Source organism: Sphaerodactylus townsendi, linkage group LG01, assembly GCF_021028975.2.
Source record: "Sphaerodactylus townsendi isolate TG3544 linkage group LG01, MPM_Stown_v2.3, whole genome shotgun sequence".
Lineage (NCBI taxonomy): Eukaryota > Metazoa > Chordata > Lepidosauria > Squamata > Sphaerodactylidae > Sphaerodactylus > Sphaerodactylus townsendi.
In genome coordinates, this window is record NC_059425.1 from 57646610 (window position 1) to 57662434 (window position 15825).

Sequence of the window (15825 nt, forward strand, 5' to 3'; positions counted from 1 at the left end):
ATTGTAAACATAATATGAATATAAAAAGAAATGCTTGTGTACTGGTAGTAAAGTTCTTGGCTTAATAGCAAATACCGAGTTGTTTTGACTATGCAATTTTAGAGGCTGTCCCCGTGGGAGTCACAAAAGAGGAAACTTAAAATGGAACTGTGGCACCTTTCCAACTGCTTTTAGGGGATATTCCTGTAGTTTTACTTCTGCAGATTGCTGAGTGAATATGTGGACTGGACGATAAGAATTTTCACTTAGAACACTGAAGAATTTTTCATAGTGTACAGTGGAAAGTCTGGTTTTGCAATAGTAGAAACTTCAAATTTGTCTGCAAACCTGACCAGCCAAAATGTCTAGAAATCATGCATAACACTGTTATGTCAGACCTTACATGGGTCTGCCTCTGGAAATGATAGCATTCAGAATTTGCTACAGAATATGACATTCAGGTTGCCAACCAGGAAATTCCACCATGCCAAATTACAAACAATTGAGCCAGGGTATCTGAAGACGTTCTTGTCCTATCTGAAATAGCCCACTCAGCACCTGAAGTTCTACACTTCTTTCCACCAAAAGAACCAAGTGCAGTCATTAGGATGCTTCCACTGTTGAAAATAGTCCTTTTTGGTGGAAAAGGTTATATAGTTGACCACTAGGAGCTCCCTAGGCACTGGCTTGGCAGAGGGCGTTCCGCTTGCTGCAACAGCAGTGGTGGGAGTAGCCTCCAGAGTTGCACAATTCAGTCCTGCATCAACCCTGGAGACTGCAGTGCTGCACTCCATCTCGAAGAAGGAACTGCAGGGTGGGGAGGGATAACACCTGTACTCTGTCGACAACAGGAGTTTCCACAACAGGTCCCACTTGATGCACCCACATCACCCCCTCTCACAAAAAGAATCCTAAACCCCACACCTGGTGCCTGGAGGAACAATAGGTATGCCGTCCTCCTCTGCTCACACTCTCAGTTGCATCAGTCATGGCTCAGGGAAACCAGAAGCTGCTTTTCAAACACTGGGCTAGAAAGGAAGGAGCAGTGTCAAGCCCGGAGACTGAAGCGCTTTGCTGGTGCTTTCCTTACTCTAGCCACAGCATGTCATTCCCCAGCACAGGGCCAGACAGCAGTGAACAAGTGAGTAGGATTGAGTCACTCCCACAATCTCTTGACTGACCCCTCTTCCTGTCTCCCCACCCAGCCTGTCCACACCTCTCTCTGGCCATAAGGAGATTTTTCCTCCCCCCCACCCCAAACTCATTATTGGATCCTTTGGCCCAATATCTGAACCATTATCTCCAACCATTTGTGAAACTAGCTGACACATACGTAAGGGATTCTTCAGATTTCTTTAAAGTTTCTTGAAGACTTAAAGTGTCTTCAGGATCAGTGTTTCTAACACTGGATGTGGGAACCCTTTACATGAATATTATTTCATGAAGAGGCTTGGTCTGTCATTGAGCAGACTTTGGACAAGAGATTTAATCCACATCCTCCCACACATTTGTACTTGATTGATTGTATTTTTTTTTTGAAAAAAAAAGTTCTGCAATAGATTTTTCTTTTAAATTCAAGGTGTGGCTGTGGGGTTTCCCATAGCCTCCTCTATGACTAACTTTGTTTATGACACATTTTGAAAAAGATTTTTTTTAAAAAATTAATATATCGTTTTCTATAAACAGTAGAAATTATTTATTTTTTGTTTTTTTCCAATAAGCATAAGTGGATGAATTTGTCAAATGTCTTAATGGACTACATGCCAAATTACCATTAAATGGGTTCCACCAAGGTGCTAAAATAAATTTTGGTTTTCTTTTGTGTGTTACAGGTAGACAGTGCTCAGCTGCAAGAAATACAAACTACTGGGTCGCCAACTGGCTTTACTTCCAGGTCTTCCCTTTCTGCCTGTAATCAATATATCCAACCAGTTGCTGACAGATCTGTTGACAGTTCTGATAAAATCAAAACCAGCCTTTCTAAGGATACAGTAGAAAATGAGTTGAATGAAGGCTGTCATGTACAGTAGATACTGTAGGAGGATACTCTAGGATACCCAAGAGGGCTTCATGCATGCACAAAAGACTGTTTCACACCTTGTGGAGTGTGCTCATCACATCAGGCACACCCAAGGAGAAGACTGTATCTCTGTGGTGCCCTTGACAGTAAAAGAACAAAATGTGTTGCTCGCAATTTTTTTTGGCTGTTTTGGCTTATGATCAGTACTGCCATGTACATGCAGAAGCCTCCTATGCCCCTGTGCTTTTTCCCAGACTTAAACAGTCCAGAATAGAAGTCTTGGGCCTGTTGGCGAAAACTCACAAGCATCTAAAAGAACACATGAGCTTTTATCATAAAGCAGCCTCTTGGGACTGTTTCAGAGTCAAAAAATGATGTAGGAAGGGTCTGAAACCCCTTCTTTATATGACCACAGTCCTGATTCAAGTCAGCTACTACATGTGTATGACACTGGGTATCTAATGCATAAATAGGCATGTAGGTTCCCTTCTCCAGAACTGGGGGAGAAATTGTGAGTCAGAATGATGTAGTGATTAGGTGCAGTGGACATTTTTCTGGAGATTCCCCACTCTTCCACGTGAGCTGAGGATTCTAATCTGTTGAACCATGTTTGTTTCCCCACTCCTATACATGGAGCTGCTGGGTGACCTTGGGCTAGTCACAGTTCTTTTGGAACTCTCTCAGCCCCACCTACCTCACAGGGTGTCTGTTGTGGGGAGAGGAAGGGAAGGAGTTTTGAGACGCCTTGCAGTTGAGAAAAGTGGGCCATACATTTATACCTTCCTTTTCCTCCAAGATTACTGGGAGAAAAGCACGATCAGCCTTAATTAACTGAGTGTTCTTCAAAAGAACTGTTGCCTTATCTAGTATTTTCTAGTAGCTTTAGTCAGGAGATGATATTTACATTTTTTTTCATGATTCATGTTTGGATGCTGACGAATAGAATTCTGAAATAGTTATCTTAGGGAGGGTCCGTGCACACCCCCCAAATGATAAAATTATTGCATGCAATAAGTCTGTACGGCATATTTTCAGACAAGAACATTTTCAAAGTGGGGAAGCATCATCTCAAGGGTATTCAAGCTGAAGTCAAGGTCACGAAGAACCTCAGGAATGCAGGTACTTCAGAAAAATTATCTTTTCTGGACTCTGCTTCATTTAATAAGAAGCTGTAACAAGCAGGACTTGGCTCTTGCTGTTTCAAAATCAGTTCTGGGAGGCATTAAAGAGGATGAAAATGAGGATCCAGAGAACTGAAAATAATTTTGCACTCCCAGGAGCAAGTTCAGGCTGTTTAAAACACACACATGCATACTCCACACATACCCGTCTTCCCAGTTATACATGCAAACCACTTGGAACAGAGAAGTCTAAAAGTAGTTTAAAGTAATGAAATGATGAGAATGTTTGACTTTAAATATCAGAAAGGGTTGAATCTCATCTTGTTTTCATGCACAGAATCACAACTTTCCTGCCTTAGTTCTCCCGAAACAGCCTGAAATGCTCCCTGAAATATTGGGGAAAGGGTATCCCCCCAGGAGCATCACGAGAGGAGAATAGGAGGAAGAACTGCCTCACCTTGTGAGCACGCAGATCTTTTTGACAAGATTCAACGCAAATCACTCAAATTGGTTTTCACCTCATATAAGAGGAGGTGCCCATTGGAAGTTACATTTTATGATGCTAAGCCAAAAAAGGAACATACTATGTAAGATATTGTGTACATAATCCTGCTTGTAACACAGATATTGAACTTTTGGATTGTGTTACAAATAAAACTGACTTAAAACTGTAAACCTTTAATTTTCTTTCACCAAAACATACTCATGCTCCTATTGTGATGTGTATCTGATGCATTTTTTAAAGAAAACTTGTAGTGAATTCTGAGTCTGCATATTCAATGGAACAATTTGCCTTTGAAACAAGGTAATAATATAAACAACAAAAGGGAGATAACTGTTGTTCCTCAGTACCACTGTAACGAAGAAACAATATTCTGTTGGTTTTTCAAGGATTCAAAATATGTATACTTTAATAAAAATGGGTACTATTCATGGCAGTTAGATTTATGTGGTGAGTAAATTGTATAATCAGATCAGTTCATTTCAGTGAGGCCAAATGGGAAGAATGCACAAAAAACCGTTTCCCTTTAGTCCAACCAGGATGTTCACATATACTGTAAGCATCCTTCTATCACATAGCAGATTTCAGATGTGCATTTGCTTTACAGTGTTGCTCCATTAGTGCTCCATTAAATTGGCTGGCTGTGCAACTTTACCCAGGTGCACTTTGATATTGGGTGTGTCTGGTTCACAATTCAGACCTCTTCTATTCAGAAAAATTAGTCATTCATATAGGAAATGTATATGATGTCAAAACATAGCTCCACAGACCTCAGTGGCTCAGTTTTGATATAATACTCTATTGTGGTGTATTTCAAATATGGCTAGGTGATGAAATAAGAATTTGTACGACATATGTTCGATCCAGTCTTGGATTTTCTGGCCAAATCTTACTTTTATCCACTTCACTTTCTCTTCCAGTTTCCTTACAGAGTCCCGCTTAATCTTCTGATCTGCATTATAGCACAGGTGGGAGCAGGGAGCAATGAACATCCCATGAAACAATAGTTAAGACAAACTGGGGTTAATAAGCCAATTTGAAAATTGTGGTTTCAAATCTGAGTTTAATATATCCTGATGAAACATAGTTGACTAAGCCTGCATTTGGACCATTGTACTATCCAGGGAGGTGAATCCAGTCTAAGTTAGCCGTTTCCACTGAAACCTTGCTCCTTGTCATTCTTAAGGGTCATCCAGGTGAAGCATTTTATAGAGATCAATGAAAGGAGGCAGAAATAAATTTCTAATACACAAATAAAAAATCTTGATCCATCCTGTAGTTTAATTAAATTATGGTATCATGTGACATCTGAATCAAACTGCTATGTACTAGAATAGAGCACTAGAAAATATGTTTATAATCTGCAACTGCATGTCTGTTTCGGACATTCATGATATGCCTTATGGCAAAGTGTATTCCAGAATCCATGCTTCATTTGAAAACACTTGTGTGGTAGATTTATAGTTGTTTTTTCATTGACACGAAGCGATTAACTTTATAACATTATAAAGTTTAAATTGTGCCAGCCATACTTTCAACTGAAGAAACTTGCAGAATTCTGTCTGCTAGACTAAAGCAGCAGAGTTTGCGTTTGGATAGAAAAAGATTCCTTGCAAGTGTTGGAGAGATGGCGTGCTTTGGGGGCTGACTAAAAGATGCCTTTGCCTTTATTATTTACCTGAAGTATTCAATTCTAGTCCTCATTCAATCAAGTTCTCTCTTAGGCAAGCCAGGGAAATGGTGTGGTTACTACTACTATTGTGATTTGGAGATGTAGCTACAAAAAGTGGATCACCTGAAATTATTTGTGAATGGTTGTGATAGAAGACTGGTGGGAGCCTGAGGGTTATGGTTTGCTGCCTTAAATACTTCAGCTTGAAGTGTGTGTAAAGTCCTGTCAAGTCACAGAGGTAGTTTGCCACTGCCTTCCTCTGCATGGTGGAATTCCTTGGTTGTCTACCACCTAAATACCAGAGTTGACCATGCTTAGCTTCTGAGATCAGACAAGATTAAGCTAGCCTGGGCAGACAGAGATCAAAAAGAAAATTTGGCAGGTATTAAAGAATAATGTTTGTCCAGAAAAAAAAGTCTTACAATCTTAGGAATTCAAAACTTACTATTATCTTGGAGCTTGATTGTTTTACCTAACCTAGTTTAAAAGTCTCCTAAAGAATGAGGTCTAATTGAGAACCCTCACTATAATTGGATTGGGTTGTGGCCAATAAGAATGAGAGGTTTTTTAATCTAGAGCCTTAATTTTTCACCATTAGTCACTACCACTGGAAGAATTACCCAGAAGAGCTGATACATTTGAAATAAAGCTCCCGATTCACAGCAGAGCTGGTCTTCAGGGCTTTATTCCAGGAAGAGGGAAGAAGAATCCTAGAGATTCTGCTGTATGTTAGTCTGCTGTATGGGGGTTTTGCTTTATTTTCCTCTACAAAGTGTTTTATGTTTATTTTAGGGTTTTCTATTTGTGAGGCTGAGTGAGGGTACTGAAGTAAATTTACCAAGCGTGATAGAACCCAGGCTGCGTGTGTAATCCGTTAGCCAGAGTACCACCTGAAGTATAAGGAACTGTACCATTTTAAGAAACAACACCTTTAACATTTAAGCTTACTGAACTTATTTAATCCTGTGCCTGAAAACAAATACTGCAAACAAATACTGCTGATTCTCTGCTAAAGATCCTTGTTGTAAATATATAATTATTCTATCTCATCCATTCCTTTCTCTAAGTTATTTACCTCCCATTCCTGACTTCTCTCTCTGTTAATAAAGCTTTGATTCTGTTTTAAGTTTTACATCTGCCTTAGTATTATTTTGTATACCTTATATAAAGTTTATATTAAATAATGGGGTTCCTTCACCTTCTGTGAGTATAACAGGGCTGAGGGCAAGTGCTTCTTATCATCATAAGCCACTATAGTAGAAGCAACTCAGTCCCTGGGGTGGAAAAGGCAAGAAAAATCTGACAAGCTTGGTCAGGAATTTCCCTGCCTGAGTGATATTGGAAGGTGTGGGACTGGGGGAGCTCCATCGCAGTGTGTGTGTTTTCCATCATTACTGGTCTTTGCATTGAATATCTCTTCCTTTGACTTCCCAGAATTTAGTTTCAAAACACCAACGTAAGAGAACTTGGGTGGTTCCACAGATCAATAAAATGCATTTTTAATAAAAGTGTGAAACAGCTCTTTGCTTTAATTTTGCTTTATGTATTGTTAGTAGGTCTTAATATATTTTTGTTTTACAATAGCTGAGTGATTTTGTCACGAGTCATCCAAAGAAATATTGTAGTAATCCCAGTTTCTTCACTCACTGAGCCTCTCAAATTTGAGAAGAGTACACATTTGAAAAAAAAAGTCAAGTCACTCCATGAGAACCAGCTAGTGGCAACATGGAGACGTAAAAGATAAGTTGACACCCATCGTGGGCAGTGCCAGCCAGATTGGAGCTGAGGGGTCTCCAAAGTCGGATTTGCCTCACTACTGGGGATATTTAACCTAGATGCCTTCTCAGCCTTTTAAATTAGCATATGTCCCTGACCGTGAGCTTGCAAGTATACTCCAAAATAGGAGTGTTATAGGCAGTGGTGGGATCCAAAATTTTTAGTAACAGGTTCCCATGGTGGTGGGATTCAAACAGTGGCGTAGCGCCAATGGGGCTGGGTGGGGCACAACGGGGGCTTGGCCGGGCATTCCGGGGGCGAGGCATTAACAATTTCTCTTTTACTGTAAAAAAACTCTTACTGTAAAAAAAAAAGTTCCTAATTTCCAGCTGGTATCTTTCTGTCCATAATTTAAACTCATTATAGCAAGTCCTATTGTCTACTGCCAACAGAAACAACTCTTCTCCTCTAATTGACTGCCTGTCAAATACTTAATACTTTCAAATACTTAATTTTGTTTCTAGAAATCAAAAAACAGCCCAGCAGGGAGAATTATCCCGTTTTCTACCTTCGCTAACCAGCCACATAGGAAACAACAGGACTTTATGATTTTTGGACCTAATGGAATTTCTAACGGAGAAGCAAACCCAATTAGTAACCCTCTCTCGGCACACACAAATAATTAGTAACCCACTCTCGGGAACTGGTGAGAACCTGCTGGATCCCACCTCTGGTTATAGGTTTCAGCCCATGCTATGGGCAAACATTTTAAATGGCCCGCCCTGTATTTAATTGCTTTTTTCAAAGAGGAGTAGCACAGTGGTCTACTTTCATGGTCTATGTTTTAATGATGGTTCGGTTTTTAATAATGGGTTAATATCTTTTAATGTTTTATTTTTATTATTTTTATTTTCTAAGTGACCTGGGGCAGTTCCTAGAGAGGCAAAATAAAATAATTCTTAATAAATAAATAAATATCCTAATGTAAGATAGGAGAATCTTGGCTGGATTGGGCAGTGGGGTGGGCGGGAGAGACAGCTCCAATAAGATTACATAGAGCAACAATGACATCTGGTGGTAGTTTCTGACCCTGAAAACATAGAAACTGCTCTAGAAAATTGCAGGCTTGCAACTTAGGTTTCATTAAAGTTATGTCAATTTTATCTCCCTGTCTCTTAAATCTGTATGCAGAACAAATCATAAAGATAGCTGGATTAGACTTAGATGAAGGTAGAGTGAAAATTGGAAGGAGGAACATAAACACTTTGAGATAGGCCAATTATACTACATTATTGGCAGAAATAGCAAAGATTTGAAATGACTACCGCTGAAAGTTAATGGAGAAAGTTCTACAGCAGAACATCAAGAAGACAAAAGTAACGTCTACTAGAGAATTATTCAGCTTTAGGACATTTAAATTGTTGAAGGGGGTTTCCTATTCCTTGGCTCCATCATGAACCAAAAGAGACTGAAAACAGGAAATCAGAAGGAGATTGAGACTAGGAAAGGCATCCATGAAGGAGCTAGAAAAGATTCTTAAGTGTAAGGATGTGTCACTGGCAACCAAGATCAAGTTAATTCATTCCATAGTATTCCACATTACTATGCATGGGTGTGAAAGCTGGACACTGAAGAAATATGACAGGAAGAAAGTAGATTGCTTTGAAATGTAGTGTTGGAAGAGAGTGTTATGGATAACTTGGTCCACACACACATACAACCCCAAATTAGTGAGTCAAGCCTGAAATGTCCCTAGGAGGTGAAATTATTTAACTGAGGAAGACATATTTTGGTTACATAATGAGAAGACAAGAGACACTGGAAAAGACAATAATGCTAGGAAATGTTGAAGAAAAAACGGAAGACCCAACATGGGATGGATTGACTACATAAAGGAAGTCACAGTCCTCAGTTTGCAAGATTTGGTTAGTATTTGGATGGGCAGCCTCTAAGGAACACCAATGTTGTGACCCAGAAGCAGACAATGGCAAACTACCTCTGAACATCTCTTGCTTTTATAGAAAGATGCTCTTACAAATGAAATAAGATTGTTTTAATCTATTGCATTGTTTGTTGTATTGATATCTTGTTTTTTGCTGCCTTGTCTTCTGTTGTAATTCATTTTTTGCATTGTCATGTTTTAATGTATCTTTTAAATGTGTAATTCTAGTCCTATTGCATTGCTCATTGGTTGTCTTATGATGATTAATTATATTATTTATATTGTGTAATCAGTCTTGAGCTTCAGAGAGAAAAGTGGTGATGAAATAAATAAATAAAATGTCTGCCAAGAGTCCAGAATTGCTTCTCCAATGATTGCATCATCTATCCCTCCCCTATCACAAGTTTTGGGGAGAATTTTCACGATAGTCTTTCTAAATTTTGCCTTTTTCAACAGGCTGCAATTGCTCCTTTATGGAAGCATTGTTATTACCCACTTGTCTTGCCTAGAAATTTACAAGCAAATTAAAGGAGGAGGTTATGGATGAGGGAGGATATTTATTATCTTGTTAAATTCAATAAAACATCAGTATGTACACCTAGGATCTGAAGATAAATGTTTGGCCTGTGTAAATGGAAAAGAGAGGACACCAAGTGAATGGTTTAAACAGTGGTGTTTAAAAGCACAATAAGAAAACAGTTCAAGCAGTTAGGGAAATGTTGCTGTTTTTTGAACTGTCAAGGAATCAAAGGCCAAGAATAGTCTGTGCTCTGGAGCTAGAGTTGTGTTTTAATCAGAACAATTTCATTTTGTTTAATAGAACCATGCTGAGTTGTTGTTGCAATTAAGCAACAATACCCTGAGATTTAAATAAATTTATAGCCAATTAAAAATAGATTCAAGATTAGCTTATTCTTCTTCTGCCTTTTCTGAATAGGTTAGGAATGCCTTCTGAACTAAGTTAAAATGCAAATATCCATGTGACACCGCTTATCAATGAAATTTCAGTTTTTTTTAAAAAAGCAGCCATTCACATACAATCATTTGAAAATGTCTAGAGCTCTGAAAGTACCATTGTCAGTCTTTATTTATAATCGATGGAGATCCAGTAAATTCAAGTTGCAATTTATGTGGCACAATTCCTCTTTCTTCCATGTATGAATCAGATACAGGCATACAAAACTTTGGTCAGTAGTTACTGTCATCACCTTCCACCTACCCCTGAACTCCAAGTAAAATCGGGGCAGGCATGCAGTTGAATACTGAAGCCAGCCAGTGTTCAACTGGGCTCATTTCCTCCTGTACTCCATGTGGAGTTTGGGGGTTCATGCACCTGTTTTGATTTTGGGCTAGGCTTGGTTGGCTCCAGCTTTAAACTGCAGGCTCAAAGTCTGCAGTTTAAAGCTTGACCCAGTTGATCCCAGCTTTGAGCAGATGTGCCCCGTCACTGAACTCCACATGGAATTTGGAGGTAAGGGAAGCCATAGTATTTGTTCTTGGCACTGGTTTTGAACAAGTTGCTATTAAACTAATAGGATGGTTATTAGGGTTTATGCTACCTTAACTCCTGAGAGGAAGGGAAATCAACTAAAGTAATAAACAGAAGAGAAATGGAACAACTTCCATAGGAACCTTTGTTTTCACACACACACACACACACACACACACACACACACACACACACACACACACACACACACACATTTTTAGTTAGTGACACAGCACTATTATTTATCTATGCTCTTATTTTGGGAAATGCAAATCCATCAGAACATTTTAAGTCCTTTTGACATATATTACACTTACTGTCCTCTTGGAAAGGATAAATATTAGATTGTCAGAACAAGCCAACATAAATGGACACACCATGATTTCCATAAATATTTATTTTCGGAGAATTTGCCAATATCATTCTAGCAACCAGCAAACCAGTGTCCCTGTGCAACATGAGCTTTACAGATAAACCAGATCGATACTTTTCATAAATCAAATGCAACAGCTGTGTATATGTCTGCATGTCTGAGTGGATAACAGTAGATTAATATCTAAATGGGGAAAGGTAACAAGAAATTCACATTATGCATTTACCTCAAACTGTTTTGCATGTGTAGCGTCTTATTTATAAGGATTCTGAAAATGTTGAGTATTGCATCATTAATATAAAGAATGGAAGAACAGCAGAGAGCTGAGTTTAATGATAAATATGAAATTGTTTGTCTTTTTCTCATTGTGGGTCTTGAAGCCAAAGGCTCATTAATTCAGGAAATGCAAAAAAAATGGGGTAAATCTTCTGGCTCCTGCAATAAACATTCAGGCATTTTTGGTTCTTTAAGCCTTAAGTACCAAGAGCAAATTATAAGAACTTGGCTTTGTCACTGTGGACAATGTACAGAAAGAATGAATGGTAAATTAGATTTAGCTTTAGTATCAATGCAAGTGTTTTATTGGCATTTGGATGAAATTTATTTTTGTAGGGGATGAACTTCCAATTCTCCAGCCTTTTGCCTCTATTGAGCAGTTTTAATTTGATCTATGAAAGAAATTTCATGAACGAGTCAAAGTATTGATATGTGAGGACAATATGCATTTGAGGCTTTCCAGCCTTAGGAGACACCCAAAATTATCTATAAGATGGTACATCATGGACCTTTTTAAAAAAAACCTTGACACTGGACACCATAGGCAAAATAAATCTAGAGCTGGAGAAATAAAGTATATGCACCAGAAAGCTTAAAGTACCTTGCTGTATATTATAAATCAATAAAGAACTCTCAAATTCAGTCTGCGGTCAGGTGGAGCTTGGGGGTGGAGTCAACAGTAAAAAACTGGAGCTGGTGATTTCAGAGGCTCAGTTTGATCCTGGCCTCAGTGATACTAGAATTAAGCCTTAAACTGCAAGCTGCAGGGTAAGCCTGGCTGGTCCCACTGGTCCCAAAGCTTGGGGGCAGGGACAGCCCTACTGTGGCCCTTCCCCAACTCTGGTTGGGGAAGGGGCACTGCCCAAGGTGAGCCCCAGGTGTCATGTTCCTCAGCTGTGCCCTTGGCACCATCCAGTCATAAACAGAATGCACCACAGTAAAGGGCTCTGCAATGAAAAGGGATACCAGATAAAATTGTATCCATCTACAGCTCATTGTTTGCATCAGTTTTTTCTAATTCATTGAAAATTAGTGTCAGACATTGTAAATAAGGTTTATTCTACAGGCCAGACCTAAATTGCATTGTCCTGCATCAGTATGGAAAATTTCTTTATATACCTGTAAATTCTAGTTGCTTCAGTTAGATACTGCAGAACACCACATAGTTTGGAGAAACAATGGTTACATATTTGGTGCAATGAGGCAACCACTCCTGTGTTCCAAACCAGAGTAACTGATAGAAGGATCTGGCAGATCAGTGTAGTAGTTTAAATCTTCCTTCAGGGCATGAAAAAGTTGTTGCATTTTTACCTAATTTAAAACAAAGGGGAGGGAAGAGAGAGAAGTTTGTGGTTATATATGAATTTCTGGAATTAAATTGGGCAACAGAAGTTTTTGGATACAATCCACTAGGACAGTGATGGCGAACCTTTTCGAGACCGAGTGCCCAAACTGCAACCCAAAACTTACTTATTTATTGCAAAGTGCCAACACGGCAATTTAACCTGAATACTGAGGTTTTAGTTTAGAAAAAATGGTTGGCTCCAAAATTACTCGGGAGTAAGCTTGGTGATAGTCGGTGGCTTTGTTTTGAAGCAACAGTTCAATGTCTGAATGGGTGAATCATGACCCTAGGAGATTACTCAGAAGCAATCCACATTGCCAGCAACCGAGCTTACTCCCAGGTAAAGGATCACACTTTAGTTCTTCCCATGAAAATCAGTAGGGTTTAACAGCACTTAACAGAGTTACCTACACTGCTTCCCCAAAACTAGGTCTTAGGTTTAATGCTAATAATCTCCCTGAAATAATCACACTATTATCACACTGGGGGTCTGGCAGGGAAGGGGGAAGGGTGTGGGGGAGAGGGAAGTAAAACTTTTGCTTTCCAAAACCCAATAACCCACCACCACCACCACAAAATAGAAGTAAAAAGGCAGTCAAGGAAAGCAATCCTAAGCAAGAATGCTGTGCGAGGGGTGGGATAATTTCAGGAAAGCTAAATTTGTAGAGCAGCCATCTGATCTGCGGTTTTCCCTTCACATGTCATCAGAGCACTTGATTTCCCACAAAAATGCAACAGGAACAGAAAAATAAAAGCATGGAGAATATTTTGAAATGGACCTCTCTGTCCCACATTTGCCTCTGTCAGAGGGGCCCTAATTCTGACAAGGGGGTGGGGAAGGGATGCTCAGGGTGGTAAGGGATGCTCCTCTCCCTTTCCTGCCAGTTGGTCGGAGCCTGGTTTAGCTCAATTCTTCATTGGTGTGAAATGCCTTTGTCTTTTGTACTTTTGCTTTGATCCTGTGGGAACGGGATTGGTGTCGCAAGCCTAGGGACCTTGCAAGATCTTTTCTCCCTGCCCTGGGCTCCCATGCACTAAAAGCTCCAACACTCCCTCTCCCAGGGGAGGGGGGGCCCTTAACCACTGCACCTCCCTTGCTCTTGGCAGACACACTTCTCCCAATGGAAGCCCCTCACCCGGACTGCTGCTTTTTAATCCTACCCCCAAAGTTTTAGTTTAGTCCCAAAAGTTACACGCCAAGAAAAGCGTGCTAGCCTCCAGTCTCCCAAGCTTTGTGGAGGAGTGGGGGTACTAGTGGGGCGGTAGATGGTACTTACAGCAAATCAGGTTGACTCAAGAGGGACCCTCCCTTGAAGGCCTCAGCTCCCACGCCAAGTGACTCCCAAAGCGCTTGCTATGGCAGTCAGCCTGGCTGGCTGGGTGGGAGGAGGAGTGGGAGGGGGAGGGGAGATGATGGCACAGCGCTGCGGCCCACAGAGAGGGCTCTCCTTGAGTGCCCCCTACACCTGTGCCAAGGTGGGCAGGGTCTCTGCCCATCATCATGGCAGTAGGAATATTTTCTGCAGGAATTTCATTGAATTGTATAAAGTTTTCACTTTTCAAATGACATACTAGATACTTATTTTAAATATTAATTAGCCACTTTTCTCCTATTGGTAATCTCTCTGGTAAGAGATACCTTTGCATAATAAGCAGTGCATGGAAGCATAGCACAGCAGAGCGTCCCCAGGCATGTGTGTATGCGTAGGCACAAAGAAAACTCGGAGTCATTTCGTAGTTTCTAATAAGATAAGTCTTTATTAGTGAACTCCATTCTGGATAGAAAAGTGCAGAGATAGATTCTCTATTCTAATCTATCTGGCTAGATGATGGTGGATGCAGTCTGCATTTCTCTGCACACATAGTGCAAGATGGGAGATGCGGGAAGAGGGGTGGCGAGAGGAGGAGGAGAAGAAGCAGGAAGGAAGGCAGTCCCTGAGAGTAGCAGTCTACACATCAAAGGGATAGTGTCAATGTGATAGAGAAAAATGTCTCTCTGAGTTACAGGTAGGTCCCCCCCCCCCCCATCTCTGAGGCAGGAAACAGGCGTACAGTCCTTCACTACAGTCCTTCACATTCCCCTTGTGGGATTCAAGGGGGCTTAAAATGTAAACATTACAAAAACAATAACAAAACAATAATAAGACTCATACAAGTCAATTTAAAAACTCCAATTACAACTGCCAATAATAAAAGCTAAATCAATCAAAATGCAGTTCTAACAAAATTATTTTCAACTACCTCCTAAAGATTGATAATGAAGGGGCCAGGTCTTCACCTCCTTGGGGAGATTATTCCATAATTCTGGGGCTGCCACAGTAAAGAGCCTCTCTTGCGTACTCACCCAACGAGCACCTTTAATTGATGAGGCAGTCAAGAGGCTCTCTCCCCATTATCCTAATTCCCAAGCAGGAACATGTGGGAGAAGATGGCCTTTCAGATACACTGGTCCCATGTCATGTAGGGCTTTAAAGGAATAGGCCTGCCTATGTCTATCTTGACACATGGCCCTGTCTCTTTAGATCTTGCAGATGTTCAGCTATGCTTTCCATCTCATGCTCCCTTTCTGGCCATCCAGAACATCTAGTGGGCTATGTGGATAAAAGCATCAAGCATGTACCTGGTTCACTCTTCCCTTTGCAGTGGTGTTTTTCACAGTTTCACTATAATGTCTTTCCGCATCAGCTTCTCTACTGAGGAACTTCTGAATGTTGCAGCAGATAATTGTGTGTGTGTGTGTGTGTGTGTGTGTGTGTGTGTGTGTGTGTGTGTGTGTGTTCTATCATGCCCTTTCAGTCCATGTGGAATTGCTGACTTGGAATCTTGCAACACAAAGTGGTGGGATTCAAATAATTTAACAACCGGTTCCGTTGGTGGGATTCAAATAATTTAACAACCGGCTGTTTACAAGCACCATTTTAACAACCGGTTCTGCCAAAGGGGTGCGAACCTGCTGAATCCAACCACTAATACTCTCCTGAACCTGAATATTTCAGGAAAAGATCAGTAATACAGGAAATGTCTTCTTTCAGGAAAACATGGCTACCATCTTTTAGTTGAAACAACTCTAATAGGCTGCTAAAAAACACCAGGGTTCTCTCGATATTTGACTTATTAAAAATAAATCATTTGACACAAGCAGCATAAAACTATCCATAAACAGAATCAGACCTGATAAAGCAGATCAAACAAAGCTACAAAGATAAACCCCCTAATTAATAGCCTCGGTAAAAAGATGTGTTTTGGCTTGGTGCCTAAAACAAAGGAAATAGGCACCGAGTGAGCCTCAAATGGAAGGCGATCTGAGGGTGAGGTGCTATTACAGAAAATGTCCTGCCTCTAGTCTCCCCCCTCACTTCTGAAGGGGGGGGCACAGAAGGCAGGGCTAGA

At 40.3% G+C, this 15825-nt stretch overlaps 2 protein-coding genes across 8 annotated transcripts in view; one reads left to right on the forward strand and one right to left on the reverse strand.

The window, feature by feature from the left end:
* Nucleotides 1-6426, forward strand: part of CENPF (centromere protein F) — a 42395-nt gene extending 35969 nt beyond the window's left edge. For all 4 annotated transcript variants that reach the window (XM_048493127.1, XM_048493042.1, XM_048493212.1 and 1 more), the window contains exon 17: nt 1812-6426. In XM_048493127.1, coding sequence (XP_048349084.1) covers nt 1812-2009 — 198 coding nt within the window. In that variant the 3' untranslated portion in view covers nt 2010-6426. The remainder of the gene's footprint in view (nt 1-1811) is intronic.
* A 4394-nt stretch (nt 6427-10820) lies between these two features.
* Nucleotides 10821-15825, reverse strand: part of LOC125438790 (spermatogenesis-associated protein 7 homolog) — a 68556-nt gene continuing 63551 nt past the window's right edge. For all 4 annotated transcript variants that reach the window (XM_048507361.1, XM_048507342.1, XM_048507352.1 and 1 more), the window contains one exon: nt 10821-12401. In XM_048507361.1, coding sequence (XP_048363318.1) covers nt 12273-12401 — 129 coding nt within the window. In that variant the 3' untranslated portion in view covers nt 10821-12272. The remainder of the gene's footprint in view (nt 12402-15825) is intronic.